At 71.5% G+C, this 14,658-nt stretch overlaps 1 protein-coding gene across 2 annotated transcripts in view; it reads left to right on the top strand.

The window, feature by feature from the left end:
- Window positions 1-11,744: 11,744 nt before the first annotated feature.
- The window catches only part of SKI (SKI proto-oncogene), a 47,708-nt gene continuing 44,794 nt past the window's right edge, over window positions 11,745-14,658 (top strand). Inside the window, exon 1 of one of the 2 annotated variants that reach the window (XM_036460970.2) lies at window positions 11,745-13,171. In XM_036460970.2, the coding sequence (XP_036316863.1) occupies window positions 11,957-13,171 (1,215 nt within the window). In that variant the 5' untranslated portion in view covers window positions 11,745-11,956. The remainder of the gene's footprint in view (window positions 13,172-14,658) is intronic. The other variant, XM_036460971.2, reaches the window with a different exon arrangement.

Genomic DNA, 14,658 nt, shown 5'->3' on the forward strand with positions numbered 1-14,658 from the left:
CGGCCTCGGGGTGCCGGTGGAGGGGTGCCGGTGGAGGGGTGCCGGTGGAGGGGTGCCGGTGGAGGGGTGCCGGTGGAGGGGTGCTGGTGGAGGGGTGCCGGTGGAGGGGTGCCGGTGGAGGGGTGCTGGCCTCGGGGTGCCGGTGGAGGGGTGCCGGTGGAGGGGTGCTGGCCTCGGGGTGCCGGTGGAGGGGTGCTGGTGGAGGGGTGCTGGCCTCAGGGTGCTGGCCTCGGGGTGCTGGTGGAGGGGTGCTGGCCTCGGGGTGCCGGTGGAGGGGTGCCGGTGGAGGGGTGCCGGTGGAGGGGTGCCGGCCTCGGGGTGCCGGTGGAGGGGTGCCGGTGGAGGGGTGCCGGTGGAGGGGTGCCGGTGGAGGGGTGCCGGCCTCGGGGTGCCGGCGGAGGGCCTGGCGGGGCTGGGTTTGGTGTTCGGACGGGGAGAGAGAATGGAGCCGTATGCGGGAACAGCTCACCCGCCTTATGTAACGGTGAGCTCACTGCCTCTGCGGCCAGCAGTGACGGCAGGAGGGCGGAGGGCCTGCTGGCAGCAGAGGGGCCGGAGCAGGGGCAGGGGGCAGGGGGTAGAAGGGCCGGAGCAGAGGGGCAGGGACGGGGGGGGGGGGGACAGAAGGGCCGGGGCAGAGGGGCGGGGGCGGAGGGGGGGTCAGAAGGGCCGGAGCAGAGGAGCCGGGGCAGAGGGGCGGGGGCAGAGGGGCCGGGGGCAGAGGGGCCGGAGCAGAGGGGCCGGGGCGGGAGGGGGGGACAGAAGGGCCGGGGGCAGAGGGGCCGGGGCCTGGGTGGTGGAGGGGCTGCTGGGTGCAGGGTGTGGCCAGAGCCCCCTTGTCTTGCCCCCTGGGCCAGCCGGACGCTGGCAGGACGGGGTGTCAGACCCGGCCCTGTGACCCCCCGGGACCCTCTGGGGAGCAGCTCGGAGCTTGTGGGGGGTCAGCTGCCCTCCGCTCCCGCTACCCCTCTGTGGGGAGGGGTGCCGCTCAGCTGCCTCCTTTCTCCCCTCGGCAGATGCCTCCCAGCCCAGCACGGCCCCGGTGCCAGGCCCCCCAGGCCTCCCGGAGGGGGCGGGGCTGCTGAGAGCGGTCCCTCCCCCTCCTCGGACCCTTCCCAGCCCCCACCCAAGGGCCCTGACAGGGAAGGGCAGTGAGTGCAGAGTGACAACAGTGCGGGGCCTGGGCCAGGGCACAGGAGGTCAGAGACGTGCTGGGCGGGCAGCGTGGGCAGCCCTGCTCCCCGACTGGGGGAGGGGGAAGAGGGAAGACAGTGCTGTGGGGAGGGGCGGTGGGGGGAGGGGCTGTGGGGGAGGGTGCTGTGGGGAGGGTGCTGTGGGGGAGGGTGCTGTGGGGGAGGGTGCTGTGGGGGAGGGGAGGGGCGGTGGGGGAGGGGCGGTGGGGGAGGGTGCTGTGGGGGAGGGTGCTGTGGGGGAGGGGCGGGGCGGTGGGGGAGGGTTGTGGGGGAGGGCACAGCCAGGGCGGGGCTGGGGCGGGAGGGTGTCTCCTGGGGGAGCTGGGGGTGGGCCTCGGCCGCCCTGGCTGCGGGGGGGGGGAGGGGAGGGGGGGAGGGGGGGGGGGAAGGGGCTCGGCCCCGGGGTGGGCTCTCAGTGCACCCTGACCCGCCCCCTCCCGGAGCCGCCTGCGCCCCCCACGGCTGCCTCCCCGTTCCGGGCCCTGAGCCGGCTGGGCGTCTGGGCCGGCGCCACCCCTGGGCCCGGAGGGCAGATGCCTGAGGCTGCCGCTGACCTGACCTCTGACCCGGCGATGGGTCACGGCGGGGGCGCTCAGGTGCCACTGCAGCACGGCGAGAGGACCTGCCCTCCTGCCACCCCCGTCCCCGTGCCCCCTCCCCGTGCCCCCTCCCCCTGCCCCCTCCCCGTGCCCCCTCCCCCTGCCCCCTCCCCCTGCCCCTGTGCCCCCTCCCCCTGCCCCTCCCCGTGCCCCCTCCCCGTGCCCCTGTGCCCCCTCCCCGTGCCCCCTCCCCCTGCCCCCGTGCCCCCTCCCCCTGCCCCCTTCCCCTGCCCTTGTGCCCCCTCCCCGTGCCCCCTCCCCCTGCCCCCTCTCCCTGCCCTTGTGCCCCCTCCCCGTGCCCCCTCCCCCTGCCCCCTCCCCGTGCCCCTGCCCCCTCCCCGTGCCCCCTCCCCGTGCCCCCTCCCCGTGCCCTGTGCCCCCTCCCCGTGCCCTCTCCCCGTGCCCTGTGCCCCCTCCCCGTGCCCCTCCCCCTGCCCCCTCCCCGTGCCCCTGCCCCCTCCCCGTGCCCCCTCCCCGTGCCCCCTCCCGTGCCCTGTGCCCCCTCCCCGTGCCCTCTCCCCGTGCCCTGTGCCCCCTCCCCGTGCCCCTCCCCCTGCCCCCTCTCCCTGCCCTTGTGCCCCCTCCCCGTGCCCCCTCCCCCTGCCCCCTCCCCGTTCCCCTGTGCCCCCTCCCCGTGCCCCTCCCCCTGCCCCCGTGCCCCCTCCCCCTGCCCCCAGCCTCCTGCCCCTCCCCCTCCCCTGCCCCTCCCCATGCCCCCTCCCCTCCCCATGCCCCCTCCCTGCGCCCCCTCCCCGTGCCCCTCCCCCTGCCCCCTCCCCATGCCCCCTCCCCCTCCCCATGCTCCCTCCCCCTCCCCATGCCCCCTCCCTGCGCCCCCTCCCCCGTGCCCCCTCCCCCTGCCCCCTCCCCGTGCCCCCTCCCCGTGCCCCCTCCCCCTCCCCTCCCCGTGCCCCTGTGCCCCCTCCCCCTGCCCCCTCCCCCTGCCCCCGTGCCCCTCCCCGTGCCCCCGTGCCCCCTCCCCTGCCCCCTCCCCGTGCCCCCTCCCCCCTCCCCCTCCCCATGCCCTTCCCCCTGCCCCCCTCCCCTGCCCCTGTGCCCCCTCCCCGTGCCCCCTCCCCTGCCCCTGTGCCCCCTCCCCCTGCCCCCTCCCGTGCTCCCTCCCCGTGCCCCCTCCCCCTGCCCCTGTGCCCCCTCCCCCTGCCCCCTCCCCGTGCCCCCTCCCGTGCCCCCTCCCCCTGCCCCTGTGCCCCCTCCCTCTGCCCCCTCCCCGTGCCCCCTCCCCCTGCCCCCTCCCCGTGCCCCCTCCCCGTACCCCCTCCCCCTGCCCCCTCCCCGTGCCCCCTCCCCCTGCCCCTGTGCCCCCTCCTCGTGCCCCTGTGCCCCTCCCCGTGCCCCCTCCCCCTGCCCCCTCCCGTGCCCCTGTGCCCCCTCCCCGTGCCCCCTCCCCCTGCCCCTGTGCCCCTCCTCGTGCCCCTGTGCCCCTCCCCGTGCCCCCTCCCCGTGCCCCCTCCCCGTGCCCCTGTGCCCCCTCCCCGTCCCCCCTCCCCCTGCCCCCTCCCCTGCCCCCTCCCCATGCCCCCTCCCCGTGTCCCCTCCCCGTGCCCCCGTGCCCCCTCCCCCTGCCCCCTCCCCCTGCCCCTGTGCCCCCTCCCCCTGCCCCCAGCTCCTGCCCCCTCCCCGTGCCCCCTCCCCCTGCCCCCTCCCCGTCCCCCCTCCCCCTGCCCCCTCCCCCTGCCCCTCCCCCTCCCCATGCCCCCTCCCCCTGCCCCTGTGCCCCCTCCCCATGCCCCTCCCCCTCCCCATGCCCCCTCCCCTTCCTCGTGCCCCTCCCCGTGCCCCTCCCCGTGCCCCCCTCCCCCTGCCCCCCTCCCCCTCCCTGTGCCCCCTCCCCATGCCCCCCGCCCCCTCTCCATGCCCCCTCCCCCTCCCCCGTGCCCCCTCCCCATGCCCCCCTCCTCCTCCCCATGGCCCCCTCCCCCTCCCTGTGCCCCCTCCCCCCCGCCCCCTCCCCCTGCCCCTGTGCCCCCTCCCCGTGCCCCCTCCCCGTGCCCCCTCCCCGTGCCCCCCTCCCCGTGCCCCTGTGCCCCCTCCCCGTGCCCCCCTCCCCCTGCCCCCTCCCTGTGCCCCTGTGCCCCCTCCCCGTGCCCCCTCCCCCTGCCCCCACGCCCCTGGCCGCACTCAGCAGTCTCTGTGGGAGCGGGGACGCCCCCTCGGACCCGTGTGCCCCGGAGGAGGGCTCTGGCCGTGGCCCAGGGCACAGGCGGGCGGCACCTTTGATCGGGGGCGTGGCCGGAGCCCCGGGCGGTGCGGCCAGCCAGGAGCATCCCGCAGGGACAGGACGCGCCAGGGCCGGGCCTGCGGGCCGGGGCGGGCGGCCGGGCGGGCTCTCCGGCTCCTCCGCCTGGCCGGCCGCGGTGACCCCCGAGGACATGTCCCCAGAGCCCCAGGAGAGGCAGGGCTCCCCGGGGACGGGGCACCGAGCGGCCTGTCCGCCCCCTCCCGCCCCCCGGCCTGGGCCCGGAGTGGCTACACCGGCCTCCAGGGCAGCCGGTGCCTGCCCGGCCGGAGCCGCAGGGCCCGGCGTGGCCCGTCCGATGGCGTGCGCGGCCGCGGCCGGCCTCAGGGTGGCAGAGCCAGGGAGCCGGGCTGGCACGGACCCGCCTGCGTCTCCTCCGCCTGCGGGAGGCTAAGGAGGGCGGCGGGCAGTGCCTGTGGGTGCCGTCCACAGGGGAGGGAGGACCTGCGGGCCCAGCCCAGCCGGGCACCCCCCCGGAGGCCAGCACCTGCAGTGCCCCCGGCGCCCCCTCGCTGTCGGTGAGACCAGGGGGGCTCCTGGGCCCGGCGTCGCCTCTCTCCGCCCACCGAGCAGGTCTTGGCTTCGTGGTCGATGCTGGGACCACGTGTGACCCCTCCAGGGGAGGCCCCCCACACCCTCAGCCTGGGGGACATGAGTTGCGTGGGGTCCGGGGCTGACCCCACAGAACATTCCAGGAGGGAGGGAGGGAGGGAGGAGGGTCCATCCCGGCGAAGGGTCCAGAAGAACCAACACTGAAGGTCAACCAAGCCGAGCGCGGCCTTTCCCGGGCGGGAGGCAGGTCAGCGCCACGGGGGACGGAGGCTCTACTCGGCCGGTGTGGTTCCGTGGACAGAGTGTGGCCCGTGGACCGGAGGGCTGTGTGGTTCCGTGGAGAGAGCGTGGCCCGTGGACCGGAGGGCCCGTGTGGTTCCGTGGTCAGGGTGTGGCCCGTGGACCGGAGGGCCGTGTGGTTCCGTGGACAGAGCGCGGCCCGTGGACCAGAGGGCCCGTGTGGTTCCGTGGACAGAGCCCGGGCCTGTGGACCGGAGGGCCGTGTGGTTCCGTGGACAGAGCGTGGCCCGTGGACCGGAGGGCCCGGTTCATCTCCCGTCGAGGGCACACCCCGTGGCAGGCTGATCCCAGTGCGGGGGCACCAATCGCCGTCTCTCTCCCCCATGTCTCTCTCCCCCTTCACTGCCTTCCACTCTCTCTAAAAATCAGCGGGAAAGTTAACACAGAAACCCCTGTACCCCCTCCCTCGGCGGGCAGACCCACTCCGTGTTTTCCGACTCGGGAACCCCGGGGCTGCCGGGGGGGTGCAGGGGGTGCGGAGGGAGTGCAGGGGGTGTGCGGAGGGGGTGCAGGGTGTGTGTGGAGGGGGTGCAGGGTGTGTGTGGAGGGGGTGCAGGGGGGTGAGAAGGGGGTATGGGGGGTACAGGGGTGTGCGGAGGGGGTGCAGGGGGGTGCGGAGGGGGTGCAGGGGGGTGAGAAGGGGGTGCAGGGAGGTGCGGAGGGGGTGCTGGGGGTGCGGGGGGCCCTGTGCTCTGGCGCCAGGCGATGGCTGGGCGGGCAGCTCCTCCCGAGGGCGTTGGACTTGGAGTCACAGGGGTGGGGAGGGGACGGGAGCTCCAGGTGGCCCTGTGTCCGCTCAGGCCTGGCCCGAGGGCCCCTGCCGGGCTGCTCAGTGCGGCTGCAGGCACCGGCCTCCTCCGGGCACGGCCTGACAGCTGTGGTCTGCCCTGGCTGGGGTGGCTCAGTGGATAGAGCGCCGGCCTGCGGACTGAAGGGTCCCAGGTTCGATTCCCGGGCAGGGCTCAGGCCCGGGTTGGGTTCCCCAGGGCGGGGCATGCAGGAGGCAGCCAGCCAGTGGTCTCTCTCACCACTGATGTTTGTCTCTCTTCGTCTCTCAGATCAATAAAAAAATATATTTTAAAAAGCCGTGTTTCCTGTATTCCCACGGTTTCCAGCTTCCAGAAAAGCTCTGAGCTGCCCTCCCCAGGGCCTGGCAGGTGGCTGCAGCCCAGGTCCCGAACCCCAGAGGAGGGGGCTGTGCACCCGTCCCAGGTCGGACCCGTTACTGCCCTCCGGGGAGGCCACTCTGGCCTCATGGACGCTGGGCCTTCCTGCCTGCTCAGTCCCCTGGGCCCAGAACATTCCGGACCTTTCCCTGACCGCCGGCCCGGACAAAGTCCCCCGTGTGGGCGTCCGAGGTGTCGTCACGGGAGAGGCTGTGCCTCCTGGCAGGACTGCGGTGGCCGTGACGTGGGGACGGGACCGAGGTGACCGGAGGCCGAGGGCACCCACCGATGGCCGTGGCCATGGCCCTGCCAGCGTCTCCCCGGGCGCCCGTTCTCCCTGCGGCAAACGGGAGGCTCTACCCTGTGAGGGAGCCCCTTTCTCACCAAACCCTCAACGCAGGAACACACTCACCTCGTTTTATTTTATTTATTTATTTATTTTAAATATATTTTTATTGATTTTGTACAGAGAGGAAGAGAGAGGGATAGAGAGTTAGAAACATCGATGAGAGAGAGAGTCATCGATCAGCTGCCTCTTGCACACCTCCTACTGGGGATGTGCCCGCAACCAAGGTCCATGCCCTTGACCGGAATCGAACCCGGGACCTTTCAGTCCGCAGACCGACGCTCTATCCACTGAGCCACACCGGTTTTGGCCTCATTTTATTTTTATATTTCTTTATCGCTGTCAGCGGGAAAGGAGAGGGAGAGAGAGAGAATCGTGGATCGGCTGCCTCCTGCAGGCCCCCCACTGAGGATCGAGCCCACAGTCCAGGCCCGATCCCTGGACCCTTCAGTCCTCAGGCCTACGCTCTGTCCACTGAGCCACACCGGCCAGGGCTGAATACACTTACTTTTAATAAATATTCACCTCGGCGTGGACGTGTGGATTCCTATTTTATTCCCTGGTTGTGTTCAATGTGTTTGGATTTCCCCTGGGCCCTGGGGGGGGGGGGGGGCGCGCTCAGGGCTCCGTGCCCTTTGACCTGCCTGCCCTGTGGTGAGCCCTCGGTCCCTCCTGGTCCTGGACCCGCCATTTCCCTAAAGCCCTCTGGTTCCTCTCTTTTCTTTTTTGTTTTTTAAATCCTCACTAGACGGTATGTTGTTTAAAAAAACCAAACCAAACAATACTGATTTGAAAGAGAGGGAGGAAGAGAGAGAGAGAGAGAGAGAGAGAGAGAGAGAGAGAGAGAGAGGGAGAGAAAAGCATTGAAGCATCAATCGGCCTCAGCCTCTGTGTTCCCTGACTGGGAATCGACGCCCGGCCAGCTGAGCCGGTTCCTTCCAGCAGAGCCGCCCTCTGGGCGCTCACCGCGGGGGCCGGGGGGGGCTGCCTCGGGGTGGGGGGCCTCTCTCTGGACACAGCTCCCCCGGGTGGAGGCTGGTACCACATCCTCATCCGCAGCTGCTCCTTTGCTCATAAACGCCGAAGCGAGTTCACAGCGAATTCCAGCCCAGAACCACAGGGTCCCGCACGGTCCCGGGTGCGAATTCCCCCCTCGGCCCCGACGCTCCTCACCGAGCTGTGCCCCCGCTGCCCTCTCCCTGCTCCCGGCACTGGGCCCCCGCTGTGCCCAGGTCCCAGCTCCCTGGGCAGGAGGGTGCAGGCCGCGCGCACACACACACACACACACACACACACACACCTGCTGGCCGGGCCTGCCTCCTCCGGCCCCGCCCCCTCACAAGTCAGCCGTCTGCCCATCTCCGGCTGAGGTTGGCTTTGGTGGAAACAGACGGAGACAAAGGTCTTTTCTAAGCTGTTACACAGTCACGTTACCCGAGAACAGTTATTCAGATTTAAAGTTTTAAGACAATGTCTTTTTTTAAAAAAAATATGTCTTTATTGATTTCAGAGAGGAAGGGAGACGGAGAGATGGAAACATCCATGATGAGAGAGAATCAAGGACCGGCTGCCTCCGGCACACCCGCCAGTGAGAATCAAGCCCGCAACCTGGGCCTGTGCTGTGACCAGAATCGAACCCTGACCTCCTGGGTCATAGGTCAACGCTCACCGGCTGAGCCGTGCCGGCCGAGCTTAAGACAGCGTCTCAGCAGGTTCCTGACGATGGTGGTGTGTGCCCGGCTGTGCCCAGGGTCTCCTCTACGCCTCGAGGTGCAGGGAGCAGGGGCAGGCGGGAGCCGGAGGCTGGAGCGCCCGCCGGGGGGACCCTCCGAGCAGCCTGCGGGTCCGGGCCCCTGAGCTCCTGCCGCACCCTCCTCTCTCGGCCCCTGCCCCCGAAGCTGCCTCCGGCCTGCAGGACCCATCCTGTGCCTGCCGCCCGGGAGGAGGAGAGAAGCTGGCTGGTCCCAGACCCCGGCTCACACCTGCGGGGGCTGAGCAGCGAGTGGACACGCATGACCAGCTGCCCACACCCATCTGCCAGGCAAGGGCCTGGTCCCTGCCTCAGCCCCCACGCGGCTGTCTGTGCCTGGGCCCTGACCCTCCACCTGCCGGCATGGTGCCTGGTCCATGGTCCTGAGACCCTGGGAGGAGTGGGCTGCTGGGGGGGGAGGGGATCAGCAGGTGGGAGCGCCCCCACCAGGCTCAGGGCAGACGGGGCCTGGCTGGCTCCATGAGGGCACGCGGCCCTGGTGCTGGCCGGTGGGAGGGCTTGGCTCCTTCAGAAGCTCCAACACCTTAGGGAGGGGGCCTCCACTCCCACGGGGAGCAGAAGGTTCTGAGAGCAGCCCCCCGCCCCCCATCCTGCATCTGAGGGCCTTTCACACCTGCCCCTGACCCCCTCACACCCGCTGGCTTCCCTCTGGACCTTGTGGCTGCGCTCCCTGCGGCCCCTTCCCAGAGCCCTGCAAAGCCGGGGCACGGAGGGATGGGCAGCAGGAGGCAGCACAGCCCGCTGCGGGTGGGCAGTGCCCAGCGGCCACAGGGCAGGAGGAAGCCCTTCCTGCCAGCCGCTGTGGCACAGTCTGTGCAGACGCCCTCCTGCAGGGACAGGCTGCCCGCCTCCAGGGCTCCTGTCCACGGGGAAGGGACTGACACTCTCAGGTGCAACACGAGTGCTTCTGGGCCCAGAGGGCGATTTCTGAAAAGTCCCTTTTCTTTGGCTTTCATGGACTGTTATTGTTTTGTTATGTTTTTTATTTTTTAGAGAGAGAGGAAGGGAGAGGGATAGAGAGATAGAAACATCGATGAGCCAAGACCAGTTTGGCTCAATGGATAGAGTGTCGGCTTGGGGACTGAAGAGTCCCGGGTTCGATTCGGTCAAGGGCATGTACCTTGGTTGCGGGCATATCCCCAGTAGGGGGTGTGCAAGAGGCAGCTGATCGATGACTCTCTCTCATCGATGTTTCTAACTCTCTCTCTCCCTTCCTCTCTGTACAAAATCAAAATATATATTAAAAATAATAATAATAAAAAAAAATTGATGAGAGAGAAACATCACTGATTGGCTACCTCCGGCTCGGCTCCTGTCCCCCCCCACTCCCAGCGATGGAGCCTGCATGTGCCCTGACGGGAATGGAACCGTGACCTCCTGGTTCTTAGGTCGATGCTCAACCGCTGAGCCCCGCCGGCCCCTGTTCTGACCTCATATTCGCACCCGGAGAAGTCGTGGGAGTGAGGACAGGGTGGATTGTCCCCGGGCACAGGTTTTTCGGGGGATGGGGGTGGGGTGGGATGGGGAGGGGCTCACGTCCACGGTGGGGAGCAGTCTGGTTTTCAAACATGGAGCCCTAAACCCTGAACCTCAGCTCCTCCCGGGTGCCTGCCTGGGTCTGAGGCTGGGAAGGTATGTGGTCATGGTCCGCCCGCCCAAGCTACCTGCCTCTCCAGAGACCTGCCTGCACCTCCGGATCTGCAGAGATGCCCGGCCAGCGACCTGGGCAGGCGCTGCCCCCAGCAGCACTGGCTGGGGGTCAGTGCCAGTCTCCACTGGGGAGGTGGGAGCAGTAGGTGACTCGCTCAAGGCCCCCCAAGCTGAAGTGGGTGCGGTCCCGGGGCCGCTGCCCAGCACGGCGGGCGACCCAGGCCCCCCAATGCCCAGGCGGGTGTGGGTGCCCTCAGGGTGTGGAGGAAAAGGTGCTCCCATCCTCACTCAGGTTGAAAACAGCCAGGACTGCTCCCGACTTCAAGTCCCCACCCCAGGCCTTCTTTGGGGGCCACCCTGCCCAAGGTCCCTAGTTCTTTGCCCTCAGGTGCTTTGTCTGCCCAGGACACAGCCAGTGTGGGGGACGGGCCATACGGGGAGGGGGCTGCAGACGTGGCTCTCCGGCCTGGGAGGCTGCAGGCTAAGGGTACGCAGGGTCCCCATTCCCGAGGACCGCCCCCTAGGCCTGGCCCTGGCCACAGGCCCCTGGGTGCAGGGCCATCCGTCCCAGGCACAGCCCGTGCCCCTGGAGCCCGCTGTCCTACGTGGGGACAGCTGGGAGCCCAAGCTGCTGGCTAGCGGTCCTGCTGGCCGTGCGGGCCACCACGGTGCAGGGTCCTGAGGTGGTGGGTGTTGCTCGGGCACATCCCTGGGGTTGGGGGGGTGAATGCAGCCCTGGCCAGAAGGGGGAGGGGGTGTCCTGGGACGTGTTGAGGGGTGCGTCTCCTGCGTGGGGCCTCGGGGTGTTTCTACCCTAACGTGTTAATGACCCTTTTGTTCCGTGGCGTCCTTGTCCTATGTCGGACCCTGGGTCCTACCGCGCGGGGTTCCGTCATGGGGGAAGCGTGTTCGTAGGGAGCGGGGCTGTGCGGTGTGTTGCAACCCCGTCATGGAAGGGGTCGCGGGGCGTGCGGTGGGGCCGCGCGGTCCCGTCCCGCCCGCTTCCCCGCTGGTTTGCGGTTGTGGCGGGGCCGCAAGTGGGTTCCTGGGCCCCGGCGTCGGCGACGGGACCGGAGCCCTCCCAGCCGCGCAGGAAGCGGCCTCGGCCGGAAAGGGGGCCCCCGGCGCCGCCGCCGCCCCCGCAGAGCGGCCTTCCGGAGGGCGGGGCCGAGCGGAGCCGAGCTGGGCCGAGTCCCAGGTGGGCGGGGCCTAGAGGAGCCGAGCGGGGCCGAGTCCCAGGTGGGCGGGGCCTAGAGGAGCCGAGCGGGGCCGAGCCCCAGGTGGGCGGGGCCTAGAGGAGCCGAGCGGGGCCGAGCCCCAGGTGGGCGGGGCCGAGCAGGGCCGAGTGCCTGGCGGACGGGGCCGAGTGTCAGGCGGACAGGCCCGAGCGCGGCCGAGCGCGGCCGAGCGGCCCGGCGCGGGCGGGGGAGCGCGCGTTCCTGGAAGAGCCGCCGCGGGGCGGTCGCATTCCTGGCCGGCGCTCGGCTGAGGCGGACGCGCGGCGCGGACGGCGCGCGGGGCGGGGCGGCGGCGCGGCGCGGGGCGGGGCGCGGGGCGGGGCGGCGTGAGCTCAACGCCGGGCGCTCAGTCCGAGCCGGAGCGAGCCGCCGGGAGGATGTACGCCGATCCCCGCGCCGCCGCCGCCGCCGCCGCCGTGCTTTGAGGCCGCCTCACAGGCGCTCCGCCGCCCCGGAGGCCGCGCTCGCGGGGGGCGGCCGGCGGGCGGGCCGCGGAGCCGGCGCGGGCGGCGGGGTGGGCGCGGGCAGGGCCGGGCCGGGGCGGCCGGCGGCGGGCGCGACGCGGCCGGCCAGCGCCGCCGGGACGAGCCGGGCGGGCGCCGCGCGGTGGGAGGAGCGGGGCGGCGGCGCGCCGCGCGAGGACGGCCCGGCGGGCCCCGCGCCCGCGCCCCCGCTCCTCCCGGGCCCCGCGGCCTCGGCCACCGCGGCGATTCGCGCCTCGCGGCGCCGGCACCTGCCCGCGCGCCCCCCGCGTACCCCGGGCCCGCGAGCGTTGGCGTTGGCGTTGGCGGCGCGCGCGGGGGCATGCCCCGCGCCTAGGGCCCGGGGGGCGCGCGGGGGGCGCGCGGGGGGCCCGGGCGGCGGGCGCGGCGCGGGGCGCGTGGATGTGGCGCCGGGCCCGGGCGGCGGCGGGCTGCAGCGGCGGGACCCCTTCGCCCCGCCCGCCTTCCCCTTCGCGCCCCCGGGCGAGGCCGAGGCCTGCGGCCGTGATCGTCCGGGAGCCGGCGGCGGGGGGCGGCCGGGGCCGGGGCCGGGGCCGCCGCCGGGGCGCGCGGGGCGGCGGCGGCGGCGGCCGCGGGGGCCCCGGCGCGCGGGACCGGGAGCGGCCCGCGGAGCCGGAGCGCGCCATGGAGGCGGCGGCGGGAGGGCGCGGCGGCTTCCAGCCGCACCCGGGGCTGCAGAAGACGCTGGAGCAGTTCCACCTGAGCTCCATGAGCTCGCTGGGCGGCCCGGCGGCCTTCTCGGCGCGCTGGGCGCAGGAGGCCTACAAGAAGGAGAGCGCCAAGGAGGCGGGCGCGGCCGCCGTGTCCGCCCCGCTGCCCGCCGCCGCCGCCGAGCCGCCGCCCGTGCTGCACCTGCCCGCCATCCAGCCGCCGCCGCCCGTGCTGCCCGGGCCCTTCTTCATGCCGTCCGACCGCTCCACCGAGCGCTGCGAGACCGTGCTGGAGGGCGAGACCATCTCGTGCTTCGTGGTGGGCGGCGAGAAGCGCCTGTGCCTGCCGCAGATCCTCAACTCGGTGCTGCGCGACTTCTCGCTGCAGCAGATCAACTCCGTGTGCGACGAGCTGCACATCTACTGCTCGCGCTGCACGGCCGACCAGCTGGAGATCCTGAAAGTCATGGGCATCCTGCCCTTCTCGGCGCCCTCGTGCGGGCTCATCACCAAGACGGACGCCGAGCGCCTGTGCAACGCGCTGCTCTACGGCGGCGCCTACCCGCCGCCCTGCAAGAAGGAGCTGGCGGCCGGCCTGGCGCTGGGCCTGGAGCTGCGCGAGCGCAGCCTGCGCGTGTACCACGAGTGCTTCGGCAAGTGCAAGGGGCTGCTGGTGCCCGAGCTCTACAGCAGCCCGAGTGCCGCCTGCATCCAGTGCCTCGACTGCCGCCTCATGTACCCGCCGCACAAGTTCGTGGTGCACTCGCACAAGGCGCTGGAGAACCGGACTTGCCACTGGGGCTTCGACTCGGCCAACTGGCGGGCCTACATCCTGCTGAGCCAGGACTACACGGGCAAGGAGGAGCAGGCGCGCCTGGGCCGCTGCCTGGACGACGTGAAGGAGAAGTTCGACTACGGCAACAAGTACAAGCGGAGGGTGCCCCTGGTGAGTGTCCCCGCCGGCCGGGGGAGGGAGGGAGGGAGCGGGCGGGCGGGCGGGGTGGGGCCGGGCCGGGCCGGGCGAGGGTGGGGGCCTCCCGGGCAGGGGCCCTGCCTCTGCAGGCTGAGACCTGCTTTGCGCTGCCTCCCCCACGGCGCAGGGTTTTGCTTTGTTTGAAGGAGAGTCAGGTTAGCTTTGGAGTCCCCGGATGGCCCTGTGGCTGGGGGGGCGGCCTCCTCCTGCCTGAGCCCTAGGGCTGGCCGGCCGGCCTGGCCTGGCCTGGCCCGGTGGGGGGAGAAGCCCTCCGGCCGCGCAGCTGCCCAGAAAGGCGGGGCAGGGCAGGCCTCGGGCCTCGGGACGCTCCTGCCCAGGGTCCTGGGAAGTGAGACCTAGGCCGGGCCCAGCGGGAGCCTTACCAGGCCTGCCTTCCTCTGGGCACCCCGGGAAGTGTCCAGACCAGGTGGGGGCAAAGGGCACTGCCGTCAGCACGGAGCTCCCAGACCTGCAGACCGAGGGGTGCCTGCCCGCAGCTCCCGCGGACAGACTTGGCCAGGCCGAGCCTCTGTGTGTGCCTGGAAGTCCCGGGGAAACTGGAAGGCAGAGCTGTGTCCTGGCACCCTGGCAGGGGGCCGAGACTTGGGGACTCCAGCTCTGTGTCTCCCGGGCCTTCCAGGGAGGGAGCCCAGAGTCCGTGTGCGGGCAGCGGGCACCGGGCACCCAGGCGGGAGCTCGAGAGGCCTGTGGCTTGCAGTCTGTTTTGGAGGCGCCCACGTCCCTCTGTCTTGGCCTGGAGGACAGGGAGGGCAGGCAGGCCAGGCGGTGCCGGTGTGTGCCTGGCCCCTCCCGGTACTGCCGGACACTGGACGAGACACTGAGGTCCTCACCAGCTTCCCTTGGCGTCGCCCCCTCCCCACGAATCTGCAACTTTCCTTTTGCATTTCCAGGCTTATTAAAGCTGCACAGAATGCTGCCCTGGCTCAGCTATTCTGGGAGGCTAATTAATTCAGCTATTGCATCAAACTTCTTTTTCTGAATCTGTGAATAGAGCTCCCGCCCGATTTTCTCTGGGCGCCCCTCCAGCGGAGTGTCAGTCTTGGGAGCGGAGGAGGGGCTGGGAATGAGGGCCTGTCGCCTGTGCTCGGAAGGGGCGCCGCATGTGTGTGTGTGCATGTGTGCGTGCGTGTACTCGCCTGTGTGCGTTCGCCTGTGCATGTGTGCTTGCCTGTGTGCATGTGCGTGTGTGCTCGCCTGTGCATGTGTGTGTGCGTGTACTTGCCTGTGTGTGTGCGCCTCTGTGTGTGTGTGTGTGTGTGTGTGAGCTTCTGCCCTGGCTAGCCCAGTGCCCAGGTGGCAGCTGTGTGCAGACCGTGGTTTGCCGTGGGGCAGCGGGTGCGCCGGGGGTGCTGGTGGAAGGCTGCCGGCAGGGCCCTTCGTTTGAGGTGGACTTGGCTCTCGGAGGCATGCTGGGCCCTCCCTGGACCTGGGAGCCTTCC

The sequence above is a fragment of the Pipistrellus kuhlii genome, unplaced genomic scaffold (genome assembly GCF_014108245.1).
Source record: "Pipistrellus kuhlii isolate mPipKuh1 unplaced genomic scaffold, mPipKuh1.p scaffold_m20_p_34, whole genome shotgun sequence".
Classification (NCBI taxonomy): domain Eukaryota; kingdom Metazoa; phylum Chordata; class Mammalia; order Chiroptera; family Vespertilionidae; genus Pipistrellus; species Pipistrellus kuhlii.